Raw genomic sequence first — 24836 nt, forward strand, 5'->3', positions numbered from 1 at the left:
AATATATTTATTAATTAAGGCAACAATGCATCTAATAAAATTGTGGTAGAAAAATTTTTTGCTAAAAAAAATTTGCACTTAAGGTTAACACATTAAATAACTGAAATAAAATACCTTAGGTTGGTTAAGAGGAGAGGATAGGAACAAATCTTTTAAAGATTTCATATAATAAGTGTTCAAGTGGCCGTGAAGGGGGTAAAAGAGGATGAAAAGTCTTCTGAAAAGTTTTACTTTCGAAATTGGTCGTTGTTATGAAAAGAAAAGGAGCAGTGAAAAGGGCCCGAAAAGTTCGACTAGTTAAGACAATCATGTTGTTACAACTTTTGTTGAGGCAATTTGGGGAATTCCGGGATGGCCGGTCGCAACAACTCTCGAAGAAGGAGATAGAAGTTGGAGTGAACAGGCGTAAGTTAGAAAAAGAAGGAACATGAGAATGACCACATGAGACAAGACAGCAAAAAGTACCCGAGTATAAGTGGTAAGGACCAATTTCACAATTCCTAAGACAGTTGCCATATGGAAGGAAAATTTTCAACCAATGGCTGAGATGCACATGATGCAATACTATATATATAAAAAAGGAAAATAAATGTGACAAGAATAGCATGCCTCCGAGAAAAAGGACGGGCAATTCTGCAGTCTAACTCAGCTGGGCTTCGTGCTCACGACACTACCGTCTACCTACCTGCCCCTAGGACTGAGATGAACGTATAAACACATACTGAAGACTGAAGTTTCTCAAATGATCTCGCCTGTGCAGCATTATATAACCCCCTTTTCTATATTTTCAATAAAACATTTTATTAATAAACGATAATTCCGTGCGGAGTTCTAATGTAGAATTACCAAATTTAACTGCAGGATAAAAGATGAATAAAATGCTGGTGGTTGAACGAACCGTAAACTAGCCTTCAGAAGATCTCATCGTCATAAGTATATTATATGGAAAAAGCTGCATGATTTTGTTAATATCTTGACAGGACGATTATTATAGATGTTTCCAATTGTGTTATTTTGTGGTACAGTTGAGTATAAAAAAATCTCCCGTAAGTTTAGAGATCTCGGCATTAGCCATTTTCCCTCGAGAACAATCTATTTTATTTTTAACGCGCCTGGGAAAAACTAAACCAATCCCAAAGTTATAAGTGTTTCATCACCACAACCATTTTTGTTTGAAGATCCTTCATTCTTTGGTACTCTAACTTTGGTTATTACACGGCCTTAATAGCCCGCAACCTGTAGGCAATTGATTTCATGCAACGTCTCGCGAAAATTTCCAAACAGTGCATGTCATTATAAAAGTATTTTATTCACAGTTGACACTTCACGCTACTGCTTATATAAACAGCTGTTTGCTGTGCAAGATTCACCACCAAGGGGGTAACTACATTCTTCAAAACTCATTTGTAGACCATGGGCAAATTTTCACCTACGTAATCGGTAGCTTAGTTTGATGGGTTGCAAAACAATTTCTACGAAGACTACGATTAACGCCCTTGGCACGTATCAGTTTGACATTGTTTTGATCTCGTGAGTGATTTGTTTTCAAAATATTGACTGCATTTAGTGTCGCGATTTCAATGATGTCTGAAGAAATGACGCTTTTTTTCGGGGGATGTGTCGCGATGTCATTTGTGAGGGCGATCGGAAGCCGCCTCTCCTAGACCAAATCGCTTTTGCCAAGTCATAGAGTGAATTAGCATCAAATGCAGCCCAGGTAAGTTTAAAATGCTCCATTGTAGCCTACTGTAACTGGAACTTTCAATTCATTATTATCTACGCATATAGTTCAGCAAAGTAGAAACAGGTTTAGGTACTCAATAGTTAGGCTACATAGGTAGCTTCCATGGGTAGGTTAGGCTTGTAGGTAAAGATACTTTCAATTTGTAAGTTGGTAGTAGTATTAGTAGCCTACCTACTATTGGCTAGGAGAAATTTTGGTTAATCCAATCGATAGTGGCTCGTCGAACTATTTCTTTGGAAATTACGGTTCTCCTATAGTATTTTGGTTATGGTTTTCTTCTTGCTGGGAGGGGTCAGGTCACGCTGTCATCATGACATGCTCGAAGCTTAGCGAAACTGGCGTTATATGGGAACTGGTAACATTTTGCTTGACAGAAACCACCACATTTTGAACACGATAAAATAATTTTCCTATGTATTGGTGTGTGCCTCGAACTTTCCTGGTAAAGTTTTACATCAGTACCAGTCCAACCGTTCTTATGAACTCCGCGTCCGTATCAGACTATCAGGCACTGGAATGAATGGTAAAACATAAACGGAAGACTGTGAACTTCTCGGTAACAGTAAACTTGCGATAGATTTGAACATGCTTTTCTTTCAAAACCTATTAAGGAGACTTAAAATCACTGCATGACAACGGCAATATCCATTAGTAGTAGTTTCAAGTAAATCGAAACTGGGAAAAGGTTGAGTCAGTGCTGCTCTTTCCCGGGTATGTGAATTTTTTTCATTTCCCGTTTTCTGTAACATGTTCGTGGGTCTCAGGATCCATATGGATCCTGGTGGGTCTACAGTTCTTGCCTGAGTGAAGCGCCTTTTAAAATTTGGGTTTTAATTTGCACCGTATTTCTGTGTTACGATTGCAAAGAGGGAGATGAAAATAATAATGCAATTAGATATATAGAATTAATATTGAGTGGAGAGAGAGAGAGAGAGAGAGAGAGAGAGAGAGAGAGATTTCAGCTAGACCATTTTCTGTAGCCTACGTATCATGCCTTCTCGTGGTTAAGTATGTCATTCAGTTGGGCTTTCCTTTTTTTTCTGCAAGGTAAACGTAATTCCTGGCTAGGATAGTAGATATGCTGTTGATAAAACAAACCATAATATTTCACAGATTAAAGTTATTTTTGTGTCATAAAAGGTAATAGGTAATTGCCTTTTGCTAAACATTCGTGTTACTTTTAAATGATTTTCCACAATATTCATGCTTCATTAACTTTTCTCTTCTACTTTTATCATTGGTATTAAACTCCACCTTCCCTACTCTATATTTTTTATATATATACATATATATTATAGTATAAATATATATATATATGACTGTGTGTGTGTGTGTGTGTGTGTGTGTGTGTGTGTGTGTGTGTGTGTGTACTCCACTCATCCAGTTTATCATAAGGTGTGTGTTGGGTAAGAGACTGCAAACCCCATGCCATGCAAACCCATGTTCCATAGGTGTGCAAGCTGTTTGACTTTTCTTGGTGCTCACCCATCCAGCTAGCAACCATACCCGACTCTTTAGCTCTACATATCTTGGTAGGTGCGGGGGTTGGGTGGGTGGAGGGGTAGTCAGACTTCTAGTGTCCTTGGTGCCTTTTTGGTTAGTTTTTGGTGTGTTAATCATCCTTGACCTCGTATAGTTAATGATTAGCCTGGCAGTGATTTTGTCTTGCTTTGATTTGATTTGGGGTAAGTTGTTGGAAAAAAAAATAAAAAAAAAAATATATATATATATGTATATATATATATATATATATATATATATATATATATATATGTATAATATATGCATATATGTGTGTATATATATGTAGGTATATATGATATATATTATATATATTATACTAATATATATATGTATATATATATATATATATGTATATATATATATATATATATATATATATATATATATATATATATATATATAATTAATATCTGATTATTTAGTAATGAACTAACTCAGCATGAATTACCTGTACCTGTAAATCACATTATTTCACTCACTAGGTTGTGCATTTGTGATTGTAAGTTTATATTCAATGGTGAATTTTATCAACAAATATTTGGCATGGCAATGGGCAACCCTTAATCGTGGTACCACTCCTCTCAAACTTGTACATGGAATTCTTTGAAAAACGCTACTTACCTAATATCATTTATATTCCTGTAAAGTGGTGTAGATATGTTGATGATATTTTAGCTGTTCTGCCTGCTGGTATTGATGTAAATGATTTAATCTCTAAATTAAATAACCAGGTACCATCGATTAAGTTTACTCTAGAATTGGAAAACGACAATTGCCTCCCTTTCTTAGATGTTTTGATACATAGAGAATCATTTCAATGTAAATTCAGTATTTATAGGAAACCAACCAACAACTTAACTTATGTGCATTCTATTCAGGCCACCATCTTAACATCAAAATATCAATTTTTTCTTCTATGTTTTTACAAGCATTGCGCATTGTCAGTCCCCAATATTTGGATCAAGAAATTGAATACATAAGAAAAATAGGGAAAGGTTTATGTTATCCTTCACATATACTAGATATTTGTTATAATAAAGCCCACAAAAAGTTTTATAGTGTAAGTAACACGGAGAAAGAAAATTTTAAGAATATTCTCAGTTTGCCTTATTTTAATGGATTTGAAACCATTAAATCATTGTTAAAAGCCTTTAAGGTCAACCTTGTTTTTTCCTATAATAACACACTAAAAGGAATGTTAATACAAAATGGCCCCTGAGAAAGCAACAACATAATATATAAAATTCCATGTATGGACCGCCCTTCTTTTTATCTTGGACAGTCGAGTAAGGGCTTAGGAGTAAGATTAAAACAGCATATATATATATATATATATATATATATATATATATATATATATATGTGTGTGTGTGTGTGTGTGTGTGTGTATGTATGTATGTATGTATGTATGTATGTGTGTTTTTCCAGAAGTGGGTATTAAAACAACAATATACAAATTTACTTGAGAAAAGGTATTCTAATAAAAAAAAAGGTTATTTTAATAGCTCCTCTGATTTCAATTTGAAACTGAATATGGAAAAGATGACCTGAGAGCGTCATTAAATACGAGTGTTATGCCCCACAGGGATATATTACTTAGGATTTTTTTTAGTTATCGGAGTTCAATAAATCACGATTGATTGATGATTTTTTATGGGTATATGTTATTCAAAATGTTAGTTCCGTTAATCAAAGTGAACTCGTTCATGTTTTTGATGCCTGTTCACTTTTGATAAGATGGGTATGGATTCAGATTAATTCTCGGACAAATCATCGTATGAATTCGAGTCTGGTTCGTATCTGTTTGTTTTTATTTGTTTGTTTGTATGGTGTTTTTGCGTTGCATGGGTTCGTAAAATCTTCTTTCCCACCGTTATCCCTGATGCGCCTTCTCGACTGCCTTCTATCAAAGGTATCATGTGGAAATTGCTGCCTTGCAATCTTACTTTTTAGTAAAAGGCTAGGTCCACCGCCAATAACTGGAAACTGCTGCCTTGCAGGTGGATATTTTAGTCAAAGGCTAGGGCAACCGCCAATAACTGTGGTTGATGATATGAAGGCATGCGGTCGTAAAAACTCCTTTGCCAAACAATAAGCCATGCCTGATGTTTTAAGACTGGTTCATAATATGCAAGGTACATTGCCCTTTTGAAGTGGCTCGTCTGACTTTAGGCCAGGCTGACAGATGGTGCTGACATGCACCTATATAGCAGACGACAGTCTTGTACTAAAAAATCAACAAAATCAGATTGGCGTATGGTGGCCCAGAAAATGCAGGTTACCCTTGTTGCATTGTTCATATGCTTTAGAAATATATTTTTATGATCGTCACATAAGGTAAAAATAAAACAACGACGAGGAGGAACTGACAGCTCTATTTCGTCTGAACACCGATTCACATAGTGCTACTTCATCAAGACAGAAATACAGCTGGCTAACAAGGAGGCAGTATCCATATTTTCCAAGCCATTTGCATTTCTGCCACATATAATGTGCCATCCCAGATTATGTATATATTTTTTTTCTGCTGAAACGTATGCAAGTCGCTGGAATGGCTTTAGAATTTCTTAGAAAATACCCTTAGAATTTGTACCGTCACCAAAAAACCAAAACAGAAGTTAACAGCCAACACCACTACATGAAAGCGAAAAGTAAGAGTTAAAAACCCAAGACGTCCACAAATTGATCGGTAATGACAAATGCGATAAGCCCAAACTGCGTGCATCTTATCCCCTCCATCTGAAACGAGTCGAATAAAACACTCAACTTTTTAGTGAATGGATTTTGTAACTGTGCGTCGTGGTAATAATGACGAGCCCTGAACGGTTGTAAACAGGGAGGAGGTACGATGGAGGCCAACGGCGATCTAGTAGGCTTCAGGGAGGGATGCGGAGTGCCAAAGACGATCCAGTAGGCTTCAAAAGAGTAATATGTGGAAGAACCGCTGCCCATCCACTAGTGTCAAGAGTATAAGTGGAAGAACCGTCGGCCAACCACTGAACAACACGATTAAACAAATGGGTTAGATGATGATGGGAGACTCGTTACAAGACATGCCGAGTATACTGGTGATGTCTTCTTTCTTCTACTGGGCCTTGGGCTTGGATTTAGGGGAAAAAGAGAAAATGTTTGAGTGAATACACTTGGATATAATGCTTGCAAAAATGAGAATGAATTAGTACCCTAGTCGAGCAATGCACTTTGGAAAATAGCTAAAACTTGAATCAATGAAGAAGTGGTTTTGATTTGACTTGTTTTTGCTGGGGAGCAACTATGAAATATGGTAAAATTACTTGTTGTGGCTTGGCGTGTCCTAGTTCAGCTGTAACTAGTTCTTGATGTGAATTGATGTGAAATTTCGGACATTTACCATAAATTCTCCTAAGGAAGCACATTGAAGACATTTTTATCAACTGGATGATTATGATGAAATAACAGTTGCTGCATATATTAAAAAGCTTTCTTGATTGCAAATGGATTTGGTTCTGAAGATATATCATCACTGTGACAGATTCTCACGCAATGCTAAAGATATTTAATTTCTTGTATTTTCAAGCTGTTGATCAAAGGAAGACCTTGTGAGGTCGTCTGGCCGCTGGAAGGTCCAGGTCCTAGACCTATAGTCTAGTGATTTGTCTGTTTACCTGCTGTTGTTGTGAGGATGCTGCTAACTGTTGGCGGGGCTCAGGGGCTGCTGCTGGGGATCGTTTCCTCCTGTAAAGGGGTCGCTGCTCGTCCATACGAGCGGCCAGGGAGCGCATCACGTCCATCTGCGAGGGGAAGAAGAAAATGAGTGTGACGTCATAAATTGGATGCGTTTTCGAAGGCTATATTTATTTATTTATCTTTTTTTTATATTCGCGCCAGTTGTCACCAGGTCGAAAGCGTCCTATCAACGACGGTTTTTATTTTTATGCTGTCATGATCCCCTTGCGTTCGGTCGTTCATTTATAATGCTGCTGTTCTAAGAACGGCGGGGAATCTGATTGGAAAGCGAGTAGGTTGCATTTATCCGTTTCATTACGAGAAACCCCAAGAGCAGGATTACATGGGGATTTTCCCTCCCTTCCTAATTGTGGTTGTAATCGGCGGCATTCTAGCTGTGTTCATATTTATTATGATTATTGTTATTCCTGGAAACTGTTCCCTTAATTACCTTACCCCTCTCTCTCTCTTCTCTCTCTTCAAGGCAGGCTAACTGAGACAGTTGTGGACTTTTAAAATCCATCTGTGTGCAAATGAATCCGAATTTGAACCCGACTTTGCTTAATCATGTCTTTTAGATAGAATAAAAAGTGGAGTAGAAATGACAGAGAAAAATAGAAGCTAATATAGTGTGGGGTTCCGGGTTGCATCATGCCTCTCTAGGAGTCCATCACTTTTCTGTGTGCGCTGTTTCTAGTAGCACGCTCTTCTACATGAGTCCTGGAGCTGCTTCAGCCTCTAGTTTTTCCAGATTCCTTTTCAGGGATCTTGGGATCGTGCCTAGTGTTCCCATGATTATGGGTACAATTTCCACGGGCATATCCCACATCCTTCTTATTTTTATTTTCAGGTCTTGATACTCACCAATTTTTTCTCTTTCTTTCTCATCTGCGCTGGTGTCCCATGTTACTGCGACATCAATGAGTGATTTATTATTATTATTATTATTATTATTATTATTATTATTATTATTATTATAATTTTTTTTTTTTTTTTTTTTGCTCTATCACAGTCCTCCAATTTGACTGGGTGGTATTTATAGTGTGGGGTTCCGGGTTGCATCCTGCCTCCTTAGGAGTCCATCACTTTTCTTACTATGTGTGCCGTTTCTAGGATCACACTCTTCTGCATGAGTCCTGGAGCTACTTCAGCCTCTAGTTTTTCTAGATTCCTTTTCAGGGATCTTGGGATCGTGCCTAGTGCTCCTATGATTATGGGTACGATTTCCACTGGCATATCCCATATCCTTCTTATTTCTATTTTCAGATCTTTATACTTATCCATTTTTTCCCTCTCTTTCTCTTCAACTCTGGTGTCCCATGGTATTGCGACATCAATGAGTGATACTTTCTTCTTGACTTTGTCAAGCAACGTCACGTCTGGTCTGTTTGCACGTATCACCCTATCCGTTCTGGTACCATATGTCCCAGAGGATCTTTGCCTGATCGTTTCTATCACTCCTTCAGGTTGGTGCTCGTACCACTTATTACTGCAAGGTAGCTGATGTTTCTTGCACAGGCTCCAGTGGAGGGCTTTTGCCACTGAATCATGCCTCTTTTTGTACTGGTTCTGTGCAAGTGCCGGGCATTCACTTGCTATGTGGTTTATGGTTTCATTTTTCGTATTGCACTTCCTACATATGGGAGAGATGTTATTTCCGTCTATCGTACTTTGAACATATCTGGTTCTTAGGGCCTGATCTTGTGCCGCGTTATCATTCCTTCAGTTTCCTTCTTGAGCTCTCCCCTCTGTAGCCATTGCCAATTGTTATCGCTGGCTAGTTCTTTAGTCTGTCTCATGTATTGTCCGTGCATTGGTTTGTTGTGCCAGTCCTCTGTTCTTTCTGTCTTTCTCCTGTCTCTGTATATTTCAGGGTCTTCGTCTACTTTTATTAGTCCTTCTTCCATGCACTCTTTAGCCACTCGTCTTCACTGGTTTTCAGATATTGCCCCAGTGCTCTGTTTTCGATGTTTGACGCAGTCCTCTATACTTAGTAGTCCTCTCCCTCCTTCCTTTCGTGTTATGTATAGTCTGTCTGTATTTGCTCTTGGGTGTAGTGCTTTGTGTATTGTCATTTGTTTCCTGGTTTTTCTGATCAATGCTGCGGAGTTCTGCCTTCGTCCATTCCACTATTCCTGCGCTGTATCTGATTACTGGCACTGCCAATGTGTTTATGGCTTTTATCATATTTCCGGCGTTGAGTTTTGACTTGAGTATCGCCTTGAGTCTCTGCATATATTCTTTCCTGATCGTGTCCTTCATCTCTTGGTGTTTTATATCTCCTCCTTCCATTATTCCCAGGTATTTGTATCCTGTCTCATCTATGTGTTTGATGTTGCTCCCATCTGGTAGCTTTATCCCTTCAGTTCTCGTTACTTTGCCTTTTTGTATGTTGACTAAGGCGCATTTTTCTATTCCAAACTCCATCCTGATGTCCCCCAGATTACAATCCTTACAGTCTGGATTAGGGTATCTATTTCCTTGATGCTCTTACCATACAGCTTGATGTCGTCCATGAACATCAGATGGTTGATTCTGTTGCCTCTTTTCTTGAGTTGGTACCCGGCATCCATCTTCTGTAGTACTTTATTATTATTATTATTATTATTATTATTATTATTATTATTATTATTATTATTATTATTATTATTATTATTAAGTGCAGTGAAGAACCGTAAAGAGGGCGGTAGGCGATTTGACCATTTCTCAAGCTAGTGGTATTGATACCTGATGTATAATTCATAAGATGTAAATGTGAGTAATATGAAACTCTGGGATGATAAGTTAATGATTTAATCAATTATTATTTTAGTTTCAGATTACGGGTCTTTTTTGTTGTGTTCCATATTAGTGGGCTCCCGCTTTTTTTTTAGATAAAATATAGATGAATTTGTAATAATAATAATAACAATAATAATAAGTGGATAAATATCATAAATATCAAGACCTGAAAATAGAAATAAGCGGAAATTGTATCCATAATCATCGGAACGCTAGGCACGATCCCAGGATCCCTGAAAAGGAACCTGGAAAAACTAGAGGCTGGAGTAGCTCTAGAACTCATGCAGAAGAGTGTGATCCTAGAAACGGCACACATAGTAAGAAAAGTGATTGACTCCTAAGGAGGCAGGATGCAACCCGGAACCCCACACTATAAATACCACCCAGTGGAAATAGAGGACTGTGATAGACATAAAATATATATATTATTAGTATTTGAGAAACAAATCCACAGGGGATTTGTATCTCCCTTCAAAACTCCGTGCCACTATGAGTATTTTTGTAATGATATTTTTATTGTTTTTATTGAAAATAATGGCTATTTCAGACGCGTTTATTTTGTATAGAAGTTTCTCTATTCTTCTTATTACTGACTTTTCGTGTGTGCTCAAGTCAGTCATAAGAAGAATAGAGAAACTTCTATACGAAATAAACGCGGCTGAAATAGCCATTATTTTCACTAAAACCTGTATTAATGAAGGTCTTCTTCTCGCATATTATTATTATTATTATTATTATTATTATTATTATTATTATTATTATTATTATTATTATAGCTCTAAACTGTCACAATGTAGTATATAACATGCCCCTGCCAAGCAAAATTCACCCATTTCTAATGAAATCATCGAAAATCACAAACTTTCAGTAAATGTTTTCGAGACGAATATCCCCCCCCCCCCCCCCCCTTCGCCCCCACTCCTCACCTTGTTCTGAAGTTGTTCCCAGAGCTTGGCTTCTGCCAGAACGTGCTTGGCGAGGTCGTCCAACTCGGTTCCTGATGCAAGTGCTTCCACGCTGGCGTCGGAGCGCTTTTTGCCGCATCCTGTGAAAAAGGTATATAATAATAATTTCAAAGTTGAATATAGATTGAATGGGACATAGAATTCACGCCAAAGGCCGAACGCTGGGGACCTATGAGGTCACTCAGCGCTGAAACGGAAATGGGCAGTTCAAAGTTTGAGAGGTATAACAGGAGGAAAACTCGCAGTTGCACTATGAGTCAGTTGTTAGGAGAGGGTGGAAAGTGAGATGGAAGAAAGAGAATATGAAAGGAGGTACAGTAACGTGAAAGAGAGGGGTTGCAGCTAGGGGCCAAAGGCACGCTACAAAGAACCTTAAATAATTTTACAGTGCACATCATGAGGTGCACTGAAGGCACTCTACCCCACTACGGGGCATGATATGAAAAGGGGATACAATAGTCAGGATTTAATTTTAGTTAACAAAAAATGAAGAGTTGCGTTTGTTCTTTGTGTTATTTCCGCAGATAGATAACTGCTTAAAAGGAGTTCAAAGGCATATTCTGACGCATCTTAACCTCACCATCCCTAAACTAGCGTGTCCTTGGGTCCTGCGCTCAGAAAGTGGTAGTTAGCATTGCTCTGTTTTTTCTTTTTCTCAGCTCACTGTTTGGGCAAATGCCATATAGTATATGTGTATATATATATATATATATATATATATATATATATATATATATATATATATTGAGGTCAGTGGATAACCGATCCAGATTTTCAGGGAAAGACAGTTACATTTCATGTGTTCAAAAGCCGACGTTTCACGTCACACATTTTCAAGGCTGAGAGCGGTTAATAAAATAATATACATCATAAAGTTTCATAGACGAAAAAAAAAAAGCTGTCCAAATGTAATGAAAGCACAGGACATCCACTTTGAGATGGTGGCAAATGTTTGACCAAAAACGAAGTTAGAGAATGGTAAATGAAAAAAAAAAAAAACAAAAAAAAAAAAACATTGGCCAATTACAAATGTTTATTTATTTCCACTTCGCTTTCCATCACCTGTTTTTGGTATTTATAGAAAGTGAATTCCCACGAACGAGAAAGAATCTCTTATTTATTGAAAAGCTAAAAAAAAAAAAAAAATTGCACGATCTCTTGCGTCGTCTTCCAGGAAAACAAAACACTTTCCGCGATTGCTTTACTGTCGAGAAGAAACAAAAACTGTGAAGCCACAGGCGCACGAAACACAAGAGCAATAGTGTCTGACGAAGTGGATAAAAAACTCCTTTTCTCCAAGTCAAGGAAACGTGAGTGTTTTCTGTACTTGAATTTCCTATTCCTCAAAGCACTCTCGGCGAAGCAGAGGTAATGAGAAACAGATCCGGAGATTATCTATGGAAATTCTCGGAAGTCTCCTCCCCGATATTCTCGCCAAAGGGAGAAGGACAGACAGACACGTTAATCGACTAAAGAATACTGTAGCAAAGGGGTTTGTAAAACAAGAGACTAGGACACACACAGAAAGAGAGAGAGACTCAGAGAGTTTAAGAAACTAGGACAGAGAGAGAGAGCGATAGGGATGTTTGTAGTTAAAGAAATTCGGACATATATATATATATATATATATATATATATATATATATATATATCTATATATTGGATATATATATATATATATATATCATTATTATATATATATTATATATATATATTATATATATATATATATAGAGGGATGTTAATGGTTTAAGAAACTAGGAGAGAAAGAGAGAATATAGGGAAGTTTGTAGTTAACTGTGAGAGAGAGAGATATGTAGTTTAAGAAGCTAGGAAGAGAGAAAGAGAATCTTACTGAAAAAAGTATAACTTTTATAAAGTAATTATTAATGTACAGCTCGTAAAATTTCTGATCGGACTTCACGAGAATGACAAGCACCTAATCATCGTAGTTACATCCTAAAAATATAATAATAATTACAATGATTAAATTCTACAATTCTCTTAGGTACATTATGTAGGCCTAATTATGGGCAGGCTTTTAAAAGATATTTCACTGATCATTTCTGATAACGAATTATTATTATTATTATTATTTTTTTTTTTTGTCTATCACAGCCCTCCAATTCGACTGGGTGGTACTTATAATGTGGGGTTCCGGGTTACATCCTGCCTCCTTAGGAGTCCATCATTTTTCTTACTATGCATGCTGTTTCTATGAGAACACTCTTCTGCATGAGTCCTGGAGCTACTTCAGCCTCTAGTTTTTCCAGATTCCATTTCAGGGATCTTGGGATCATGCCTAGTGTTCCTATGATTATGGGTACAATTTCCACTGGCGTATTCCATATCCTTCATATTGCTATTTTCAGGTCTTGATACTTATCCATTTTTTCCCTTTCTTTCTATTCAACTCTGGTGTCCCATGGTATTGCGACATCAATGAGTGATACTTTCTTCTTGATTTTGTCAATCAGCGTCACGTCTGGTCTATTTGCACGTATCACCCTATCTGGTCTGATACCATAGTCCCTGAGGATCTTTGCCCGATCGTTTTCTATCACTCCTTCATGTTGGTGCTCGTACCACTTATTAGTGCAAGGTAGCTGGCGTTTCTTGCACAGGCTCCAGTGGAGGGCTTTTGCCACAGAATCATGCCTCTTTTTGTACTGGTTCTGTGCAAGTGCCGGACATTCGCTTGCTATGTGGTTTATGGTCTCATTTTTCGTATTGCACTTCTTAGATATGGGAGAGATGTTAATTCCATCTATCGTTCTTTGAACATATCTGGTTCTTAGAGGGCCTGATCTTGTGCTGCTGTTATCATTCCTTCAGTTTCCTTCTTGAGCTTTCGCCTCTGTAGCCATTGCCATGTTTCATCGCTGGCCAGTTCTTTAGTCAGGCTCATGTTTGTCCGTGCACTGGTTTGCTGTGCCATTCTCCAGTCTCTGTATATTATTATTATTATTATTATTATTATTATTATTATTATTATTATTATTATTATTATTATTATTCAGAATACGGTAATCAAATCTATGATCGGCAGTTAATGAAAATAAGCATTTCGATAGAAAGTATTATGCTGTGAAGGTAAGGGATGAAGTATTACGAACCGGAGTCCATTTCGAAGTGACTCATTGATTTATTGAGGGAGAAATGTCAGAGAAATTCTATGACTGAATTATTGATCTGTCTTGCAAACTCTGCAGCAGAAGATATGATCCATCGTGAATAAAAATGTCTCGGAATCGTGGAAGTGTCGAAGGTTATCAGGTTCAGCCTTCGACTTGAATTACCATTTTATGCTTCCAAGGATATATTACGTCACCAGGATTCGTGGCTTTGGCTCGTAGAAGGACTCTCCGTGGGGGGTAGTGCCGTCAGTGTATCTCACGCGGTGCACTGTATGCATTACTTAGGGTTCTTTGCAGCGCCCCTCGCCCCCTATAGCTGCACCTATGATTCCTTATGCAGTACCTTCATTCATATTCTCTTGATTCCATCTTGCTAACCATCCTCTTCTAATACTTGTTTTTGCGTGCAACTGCGAGGTTATTCTTCTGTTACACCTGTCAGACCTTTTACTGTTAGTTTCCGTTTCAGCGCTGAATGAACTCATAGATCCCAGTGTGCTTAGCCTATGGCCTAAATTCTGTATGCAATTCAATTCGTTGAAGGTGTTCCAGAAGGACTACCTCAAGATGAAGCCTTGAACAGCGTCCTCGGGTTAATAATAGACTTCAACCTTCTGCACAGGGAATCTAGAGGTAACGAAGTCTCTTTCTCTCTCTCTGTATGGGGTAATATAATGAACAGAGAACCAAGGCCTCCCGGGTAAGAGACTTGGTAACGGCGATCTAAATAAAGGATGGAGCGACGCTGTTGCTAACAAGGTTATTATGAAGGCGCCGTATGCGAATTAGCTTAATGCGAAATAGAGAAATTCTCTCTCTCTCTCTCTCTCTCTCTCTCTCTCTCTCTCTCTCTCTCTCTCTCTCTCTCTCTCATAGCTCGAGGCCAATGAAGAGAGGAGGAATATGTCATAATATGTAAATGTGAATTGGCAGCATTTTCATCCCATGTATTGACTCGTATTGTCGTTCTTACGTACTATGTTCATCCTGTTATTGTATAAAATTCGTCTAGATATATAAATTTATATATTTATTTATAAAGCGCAAAAACTAGTGAGCAAAAAAAAGCTCTTACAAAAGCAAAGTGAAGAAGAAAAAAATATATGTACAATAAGGCACTATGTCTTTTCATATTTGTTTATATACTCTTAGATTTTTATACATAGGTACATAGTATATGTAGATTTTATGTACTGTACAATTTGCTTACGTGTATACTAGTGATCATATCAAACTGTTGTAAGTTTAGATGCATGTGAATAGGCCTATGCCTACACGCGCGCATGAATTTATTTACAAACACACTGAAAATGCAGTTGTTTATAAATAATCGCGTGTAGGTAATTGTGAATGTTGGCTCGTAAATCACGTTTGTGTTCTCCACGGAGCGGCATCTAATTATGGATACGAAGAATCAAACGTATTGTGTTTAGAAATATTTGACTGCGATCAGTATATTTGCAGTATATTTGTGTGTAGGCTGATAATAGTGTTGTAGGACTTATTTATTTATTTATTTTTTGTTTATTTATGTATTTATTTATTTATTTATTCATTTATTTATTTATTTATTTATTTATCTTCACGATAATGCTAAGCAAGGTCCCATAGAATAGAGTGGCCGTTTGTTCAAGGAATCGCAAAGCAGAACAGATTGATTAATTTATGGCTACTCAAATTCTCAGCTATTGAAATGATGAGCTGGAAATTCTTCATAGTAAATTTGAGCTGCTGTGTGCGAGACAATTTGTAACTCTCAAGACCTGTGCAGCTGTTTGTCCTTGTCTCTTTCATTTGCCTGTACAGTTTTCAAGCTTGATAATAATAATAATGATATAAAGTGAAGGACTCGCCGCCAGGATTCAGTCCTCCAGCAACCATCGCTGTGATAATGCCCTGGCCAATCTGGCCGAAACGTCGCGTTAAGAGAGAGAGAGAGAACAACTTGTAATAATAGCAGCAATAAATATAATTACAAATCCCCTTTGGCACGTTGCTTGCCAGTTTTAGCAACACTGAAAAATCCTTGATAAGGAAAATAGAGGACTCTAGACAAAATCAATGGAGCTGATGCAGCAATCCTTTTTAATAAGACTTGTTTAAAAGAGGGTCTACTCCCAATAATAATAGTAATAACAATAGTAATATTTTGTTAAAAAATATTGGCTGCGTTTAGCGAAATGATTTTCTATGATAACTTTTCTATTCTTCTTATTAATAACTTTTCTGGCACAGCAATATATTACAGTATTTTTAATAACTGGCCAATATTTTTATTGGTATTTAATAGAGAGGATGAAGTAATGTTTTATTTTTGTTAAAAAAAAAACAACAGGGATTCTGGAGAGTCCGTGTTCTTGCAGGGTTCGTAGAATATACTCTGTTTTTTTCCATCTGTCCATCCGCCTGTGGTGTTTGCGTATGGCAACACTGCATCCTGGGCTTTAGATAGTTACGCTATGTGTAAGTTTTAGGTAAATAAAAGGATATCTGGGTGTACATTTGCAACTGAAAAGTGTTTTAATAATTTACTGTATGCGAATTACACCGGTAATATTCGAAATAGGATATTATTATAATTGTTGAATGTAAGCTGAATGTAACTATCTAAAGCCCGGGACGCAGATGGAAAAAACCGAGTATAGGTATACTGTATACTGGTATACAGGAAGGCGGGATGACTGGTTATATTCAAGCCGGGTTCGTCTCCCGGTATGCTGGTATAACTGGTCGTGGCCGGGCAGGGTTCGTCAGGTATTCAGGCTGGTATTTTCTAGTTCTGGTGGTACAATGTACCAGCATACCACTCGACGATCGCGGACTCTGATGTACCAGCCAATAGAATCCCTGTTGTTTTTTTTTTCTTCTTTCTTTTTTAGTAAAAATAAAACATTCACGCATCCTTTCTATTAATTACCAATATGAAATTTGGCCAGTAATTAAATGAATATTGCTGAGCTAGAAAAGCGATGAATAAGATGAATAGAAAAGTTATCATATAGAATTGATTCGCTAAACGCAGCCATTCTTTTTAAGAGATGTTTGAAAGAGGGTCTTCTTCTAAGAAATAATAATAAAACAACAGCAACAATTGGCGCCACAACATGTAGGTTATTTGACGCCATGAAAAGGTACAACGTGAGACGAAGTAACAAACACGAACCGAAGAGGCGATGCATAGACGCGAACTTGCTTTGAATAAAGAATGAATAAACTAATGTTTTGGGTTCTTCAGGAGAACGAATATCCATCCGTGTGATTAGCTGAGCAGTCCCCAGCGTCTCATAAGAAGATAATCTGTCTTCTGGCGAGACGGTTTTATATTTTTATTCATTAGTTTTTGAATCGTCGTTTCCCTCTGCTTCGCTCGAGATGAAAAAAGAAATAAAAATATTTAGGGTCACTGGACTTGTTGATTGCTCTCATTATCTAGAGTGCTCGTCATTAGATTCTTCCAAATTCAGACCTTTCGCCGGTTCTCCAAAAAGTACTCCGCAAGTATGAATTATTTTCGTGTAATTCCATCCCGTAATGGGTTACATAACCGCCTCAATGGCGTGGTTGGTATGGTGTTGGCGTACCACCTCGGTGGTCGCGAGTTCGATTCTCGGCCATTCCATTGAGGAGTGAGAGATGTGTATTTCTGGTGATAGAAGTTCATTGTCGACGTGGCTCGGAAGTCGTGTAAAGCCGTTGGTCCCGTTGCTGAATAACCACTGGTTCCATACAACGTAAAAACACCATACAAACAAACAAACAAAACGTAATGGGTTACTGCCATTAGTGCGCTTGACGCGGTGCACTGCAGGCGTTACTTGAGGTTCTGTGCAACGCCCCTTCGGCTCCTAACTGCTACCCCTGTCGTCCCCTTTACTGTGCCTCCGTTCATGTTCCATCTCACTTTCCACCCTCGTCTGACAGGTGTCTCCCAGTGCAACGGTGGCGAGGTTTTCCCCACTTATTACACCTTTCAAACCGTTTCACTCTCAATTTTCCTTGCAGCGCTGAATGACTGACCTTGTAGGTCCCAGCGCTTGGCCTTTGGCATAAATTTTATATTTACTTCATTCATGAAATCCAGGAATCTTTAGATACTTGAAGTGAGTCATTACATTTTACTGTATACTAAAATGTAATATTAACTCTAAAATTATAGATATCTTGGCCTCTCCATGAAAAGTACTTTCTTTCTGACCTGCATATATACTAATATATATATATATATTATATATATATTATGTGTGTGTGTGGTGTAATTTATTAATTATTTTTAATATTTACTACTATCTATATAATTATTAGATATAATTACTAGTGATGAATTGAAATATTAAATCTATTATTATATATATATTATATATATAATATTATATATTATATATATATGTGGGTGTGTGTGTGTGTTGTGTTTGTATATATTATGGTTTAATAATATATTAATGTAATATATTAAATATATAAATATTTAATATTTATAAATACTAATATATATATATATATATTATATATATATCATACTATACATATATTGATATTTATATGCTATATATATTATAATATATATATATATATATAATATATATATATATATATTTAGTATATATAGTATATATATATATGTAATATATATATATAGTATATATGTATATATATATATATATATATAATATATATATATATATATATATATACACACACACGAGTATACAGGCATTGCTAACTCCATCTGTTTTTTTATCCGTCAGTTTTTTAATTATTCTCTTTGTGAAACTGATAGGCAGTCATTAATCTGTTTACGCGGGTATTAGTTTTACAAAGACAAAGTCCCGTAATAAACGCAATATTCATATATTAATGACTGGACGCTTTAAAAGTCCCTGTAAATGACATTTTTCGGGAAATTGAGACTGCATGCAATCTGCCATTTTATCCGAACATAATACCTGTTCATGTACTGTAATTACAGAAAAATTCTATTCTTCATTTTTGGGGGCAAATGTTACCATTTTTCCAGGTTGGGGAATTCTGCACCTTCCTCTGTGCTTCTCTGCATTTTCTAACTGGATTAACCAACTATGATTGTAAAGAGAGATTCACAACACAGACTTCTTGCTCTGGGCGAGCTTGGATTTGGACAACTAAGCCCTTCTCTGTCTCTTCACAAAAATAAATGAATAATTAAATAAATAAGTAAATTAAATATAAAATAATAGATCTCTCTCTTCACAAAAATAAATAAATAATTAGGTAAGTAAGTAAAATAAATATAGAAAAATAAATAAATAAAAATCGCCTTCCCATTGCAGAACTAAACTTACTTCGAGAGGCCTGTCAGAGTAGGCGTTCCTTTTTGAGACATTTCCCTCCTGGAGTCGTCACTATTTGTATAGGGAAATTGGACCTATCCCTTTGGCACTTGAGGAAACGAACCCACCCCGTGGACAAAAAGAAACCTTGAAAGGGGGGGAATCCGCCCCCCTTACACACTATATAAATGCGCTAGCGCATACCTTTGGCGTCTTCAGGATGTGAATGAGGACTTTGAAGTGGTCCTGTTTTCTTCGATTTTCGCAAATTTTAGCGGTGGGAATATATATATATATATATATATATATATATATATATATATATATATATATATATATATTAAAGATAAGATCTCTCAAATTTTTAAATATCACGTGAAGGATGAAAATTACAGATTTATGTAACAGGTGCATACTTCTATTACTGTGCATCAAACGTCTGTACCTGTGTACTGTGTGTGTGTGTGTGTGTAAAGTTCTAAACTGAAAAATATTAAATAATAATAATAATATCATTTGTTAGTATATCTGTTATTGCTACAGCTGTTGTACAGATAATTGAACTATGGTGGTCAAGTATTATCATTATTGCTGTGCATCTAATTTCTGTACCTGTGTGCTGTGTGTGTGTAAAGTTCTAAACTGAATTAATAATAATATTGATAATAATAAATATAAATACTATTGTTAGTATATTTGTTGTTGCTTCAGCTGTTGTACAGATAATTGAACTGTGGTGGTCAAATATTATTATTATTAGTAGTAGTAGTAGTAGTTGTAGCATTCATTATTGACATTTCTTGCAATCTAATTTGCTCACCAGAAGGGGACACGGGAAGGAAATGAGAAAGAAGGCTGTTGTACAAGTCATTTAGTCTGCAGTGATGTATTCCAATGGCAGTTTGGCGCATTTGACAGATTTTTTTCTTCTAATTACTTGTACTCTATTATCTGATTATAAAATGCGCAGAACACTCGTTCGTATATTATAATGCATATATATATATATATATATATATATATATATATATATTATATATATATATATATATATACATCCTGTAATATATATGTATATATTATATATATATATATATATATATATATATATATATATATATATATATATCTATATCTATATATATATATATATATTAATTCCGAGTCGATAAAAGCCGTCACTGAAGTCCTGATTTCTGCTCTGGGCGCTGGTTCGAATCCACAAGAGGAAGACATTATTATCAGCTTAAAAAAAATTCCCTTCAGTTAACATATATGATATATATATATATATATATACCTATATATATATATATATATATATCTATATTCTATTATTCTATATAATATATACATATATGGTAATGTCACTGAAGTGTTGTACTTGTGTATTCTTGTGTATGAGATACAAACTACTATTGAGATTCAGGGTCTCTGTAACACGGTGATTTTTTGGACTTTGCTCCTTGTCAAAGCATCGGATGTAGCTGAAAGTTGACATATGTATATTTTAACAACCACACACAAATTTTGTCAGCATTATCAATAACCTAACCGGATAGTTTTAATTTTTATAGAGTAAAAATGATCTAGCCGGCGCCATGGCCAATGATTACGAGCCAAGAGTCGAAAAACATTCATTACGTAAGCAAGGTAAAACAAACACCCTTTTGACTAAATGTTGCCCCGCCCATCCACCACAGACAGAAATTCCATCGGCTCTGAAACCCAAAGACTTTATGATGGCGGAACGATACATAGATGTGGGTGGGGTGGGGATCAGTGCTTGCGTAATAATACTACTGTAGCAGTAGTGCCGCAACAGTATAGCAGTAATATACATGAATTAAACGTTTAGGCTAACTGCTGGGATCCTTGAGGATCATTTAGCACTTCTTACAACTACTCGAGAAGTGAGTTTTTATAGCCGAGAAAGTTAAATATTCTAATCCAACAATGCCCATGGGTAGCCTTCAGTGTTTATCCTGAATTATAACGAGGCGAAAGTGGTGGAGCCTCTGAAGTCACCATTCTGACGATAATTATTGGTGAAGGTTTAAAGCCAATATACGGTACCGCTGTTTTTTTTTCCAGTAAATAGGTAGATAGCCATAATAAAATTGCTTGACATTGGATATAGCAGTTATCAAATCAAGCTTGTTTACTATGTCTGAAAATTACCAACTATTCACTTCATCTTGTCAATCTGATTGTGACCTATAAAGTAGACTGTAATTTCTTTGGAAACTTATTTTGGGAGTTAGACTAATAATCGAAGTGTTTTTGTTATTTATTAACATATTTTATTGGTTTGTTCATTATGACAATTATCAGTGGAGAGGTTCCAGAGTTCATAAAGGTGTACTGCTTTGCTTGTATTTAAATTTGTATGTCATAGTTGCCAGAGGTTTAGCCTTCGTTACGTATAGCCAATCATCAATCGAGAAAGAGGGAAGAAATGCTGTCATAAAGTTACGTAACGAGTGCGTTCGAAACCTTTTCTTCTGAGTAAGTTTGGCCCACCCGTCTTCAAAAAGGTCACTTTTACATTATAAGTACAAATTTATTCAACCTACGTAGTGCAGAATACACTCAAAATTTATGTGTTTGATAAAAATATGTATTCTGAATTAAGCGTTATATTTATTGAATGCATAGGTAAAAGTTATTGCGAAAAACCGTGTTACAGAGGCCCTTAATCTCATAGTAAGCCACCATACTAGCAAAACCTTTCGCTCCCAACTTTCCGCGTACTACTCGATGGCTTCTGCACATCGTAAACACACGACTTACTTCGATTTTCTAGTGCAGACTAGTTTTTTCCAGTTTTACCCCCCCCCCCCCCCCCCCCCCCACCCCCCCCCCCCCCCCCCCCCTTCACCCCTCCTTCTCTCTAGGCGTTCGTTGTATGACTAACCTTCGCCGAAAATTGCCATCACGAACGGCGTAAGCACCTCCATCGATAGGTATTGATCATTAACACCTGCTGGTCAGTTCCTCTTTTAATTTTCGTGTGTTTGCTTCTGCTGAATGCTGTGACTCAGCGGCAGTTTGTTTGTGTACCTTCACTGGAAGTATAGTGTTCGGTGTTGGTTCTCAGTTTCGCTGGAAATAAGTGTTTAAGTGTTGTTTCTCAGTTCCTCCTTTTCTGACTCACATCCCGTGATGTAAGGAAAATCTAAGTGGTTTGTTTGGGATAAGGGATTACTTTGCTCTGTGTGTGTATGTATATATATATATATATATATATATATATATATATATATATATATATATATATATTCATGTATGTATTTATATATTATGTATATATCTATATATGCATGTATAGATTATATATGCGTAAATATATCCATATATACATTGTGTATATTATATATATTTATATATTTATTTACATAGATATATATTGTATACATACACACACATATAGATAGATAGATCGATAGATAAACGTGTACTGGAGAGTCCTATAGCGACTTAGCTAAAATAGAGCAAAATATGATATATTGTATTTAACGAAGCAAAGTATTTCAGGAATGGCAAGACAGTGGAAAGGTGACAAATAAAAGAACTTATTCTAAAAGAACTTACCTGTAAAAGCGTTGCAAAATGGTCTTTTATCTTTTCCCTCGAGTAAGCCACCAATGTCCTGCAAGGATGGTAACAGAAAGGTGTTATTAGTTACTTATACCTAGAAGCAAAATACATTGAAGGGGATTAAGATTTATGCGTATATACATATACACGTATATTGTATTTATAATAAATATATATATATATATATATATATATATTTATATAGATATAGTGAAAATACTATATTTCAGAGACTGCTGTCTCTATCTTCATCTACCTAAATAGAGAGACAGCAGTCTCTGAATATAATATTTTTTCCTATATTTTGGCATTTTATGGGCTCCTCTTATTAGATGGAATTCTGCAATAACAGAATATTTTTACCAGTCATATATATTGTACTATATATATATGTATATTATATACATATATATATATATAATATATATATATATATATATTCACTATATGGTTTTTTAAAAGTGATTGTAGAAATATTTTGCAACATATTGCATCCGAGACTTTCTTTTTATTTTTTTCTGACTGGCTTTCATTGGCAGTTAATAGGTGCTATTAAACTGCCATCAAATGACATAATCTTATCCGTGCTCCGTCTCGTGTTTTATACGTGTATGTTATCTCGGATATGAGCGCCTCAGTGGCGTGACCGGTATGGTCTTGGCATGCCACCTCGGTGGCCGCGAGTACGGTTATCAGGCATTCCACTGAGGGTTTAAAGATGTGTATTTCTGGTGATGGAGGTTCACTCTCGACGTGGTTCGGAAGTCACGTAAAGCCGTTGGTCCCGTTGCTGAATAACCACTGGTTCCAAACAAACAATATCTGAGATATTTTGATGCGGAAACATATTCGTTTCATTAATGTGATTTTTGTGTTATTCTGCCTTCGCATTTCATTCGGTGATTCGGTGATTTCGTTCGTGATTTGGTTTGCCTGAATGTCTCTCTTTTCGCTGAGATTTGTCCAGCGTCCTCTTCCTACCTCTCTTTCTTGAATGAAATCTTATGCCTGAAACTTTTGTAGACTCAGCCAACAGACCATGTTTGTTTGTATGGTGTTTTTACGTTGCATGGAACCAGTGGTTATTCAGCAGCGGGACCAACGGCTTTACGTGACTTCCGAACCACGTCGAGAGTGAACTTCTATCACCAGAAATACACATCTCTCACTCCTCAATGTAATGGCCGAGAATCGAACCCGCGACCACCGAGGTGAGAGGCAAACTATATGAACCCCAGAGGCGTCCATAGGGAAACCATCCTGCAAAGAGACGCATTGCAAGTAAAGGTGATCAATAAATAAATATGTTGCAGTGACTGAATGCCAGAAAAGAAAGTTATGTAAATTGCCAGACGGATGCTTCAGTTACCAAGACATTTCGTTCATTTTCTGATAGAGCGAATTGTTGCAGTGGTGATCAGGCTGGTCTTATGCCAGCAGGGGCCTCTGCTCCCGGTGCAGCGGCGTTAAGATGTAGCAGAATGATTCAGGATGGATAGTTATTCCTTCTTGATTGATCTTCTGGTTACCTTCCTATGGGACCTCCTCCTGTGAGGGTCAGATAACCCGATCATCTTTGCTATAGTGTTATGGATGTCATCCGATTTGGTGGACTTTTTTTTTGCGATTTCTAGAATACATCATTGATATAATCACAACAGTTTGTACTTTAAAATGCAGCCGATTATTTTGAGAAAATCCAGAAATATAGTTTTCCAGCAAGGCCGTGTCTTTACACTATACGATTATTATTTTTGTTATTCTTATTGACCTTCAGGGTATGTTTCTGGTCTTATTATTAATGAGGTTATCTACACCTCCGCGGGAGGTTTCTCTCCTTGCTTTGGGTATGGAAAATAGGAATCCACTTTTGTGATGTTTATTCATCCCCCTTTCGCTCTCTTCTTATTTGCGTATTGCCATTTTATTGTCGGTAGATCATTGTCACAAATATTAACATTATTGTACATATCGGTATTGTTTTTATTATTACTATTGGCTTCCTCCTGCGATTGCCATTTTTTCTCGCTTTCTTAATTATCAAATGATTTCTTTTTAAATTTCAGTCGCCTTC

The 24836-nt window shown here is 36.5% G+C and overlaps 2 protein-coding genes across 2 annotated transcripts in view; one reads left to right on the plus strand and one right to left on the minus strand.

Moving 5' to 3' along the window:
- Positions 1–1490: 1490 nt before the first annotated feature.
- LOC135202343 (cap-specific mRNA (nucleoside-2'-O-)-methyltransferase 2-like) overlaps positions 1491–24836 on the plus strand; it is a 273293-nt gene continuing 249947 nt past the window's right edge. Inside the window, exon 1 of the mRNA XM_064231705.1 lies at positions 1491–1717. The gene's annotated coding sequence lies outside the window, so the exon portion shown is untranslated. The remainder of the gene's footprint in view (positions 1718–24836) is intronic.
- The window catches only part of LOC135202342 (cardioactive peptide-like), a 65327-nt gene continuing 46116 nt past the window's right edge, over positions 5626–24836 (minus strand). Inside the window, exons 3-6 of the mRNA XM_064231699.1 lie at positions 22757–22814; positions 10681–10799; positions 6913–7038; positions 5626–6368 (exon numbers count right to left, since the gene is read on the minus strand). Coding sequence (XP_064087769.1) covers positions 6354–6368; positions 6913–7038; positions 10681–10799; positions 22757–22814 — 318 coding nt within the window. The 3' untranslated portion in view covers positions 5626–6353. The remainder of the gene's footprint in view (positions 6369–6912; positions 7039–10680; positions 10800–22756; positions 22815–24836) is intronic.

This window comes from Macrobrachium nipponense, chromosome 30 (assembly GCF_015104395.2).
Source record: "Macrobrachium nipponense isolate FS-2020 chromosome 30, ASM1510439v2, whole genome shotgun sequence".
NCBI classification, from domain to species: Eukaryota; Metazoa; Arthropoda; class Malacostraca; order Decapoda; family Palaemonidae; genus Macrobrachium; species Macrobrachium nipponense.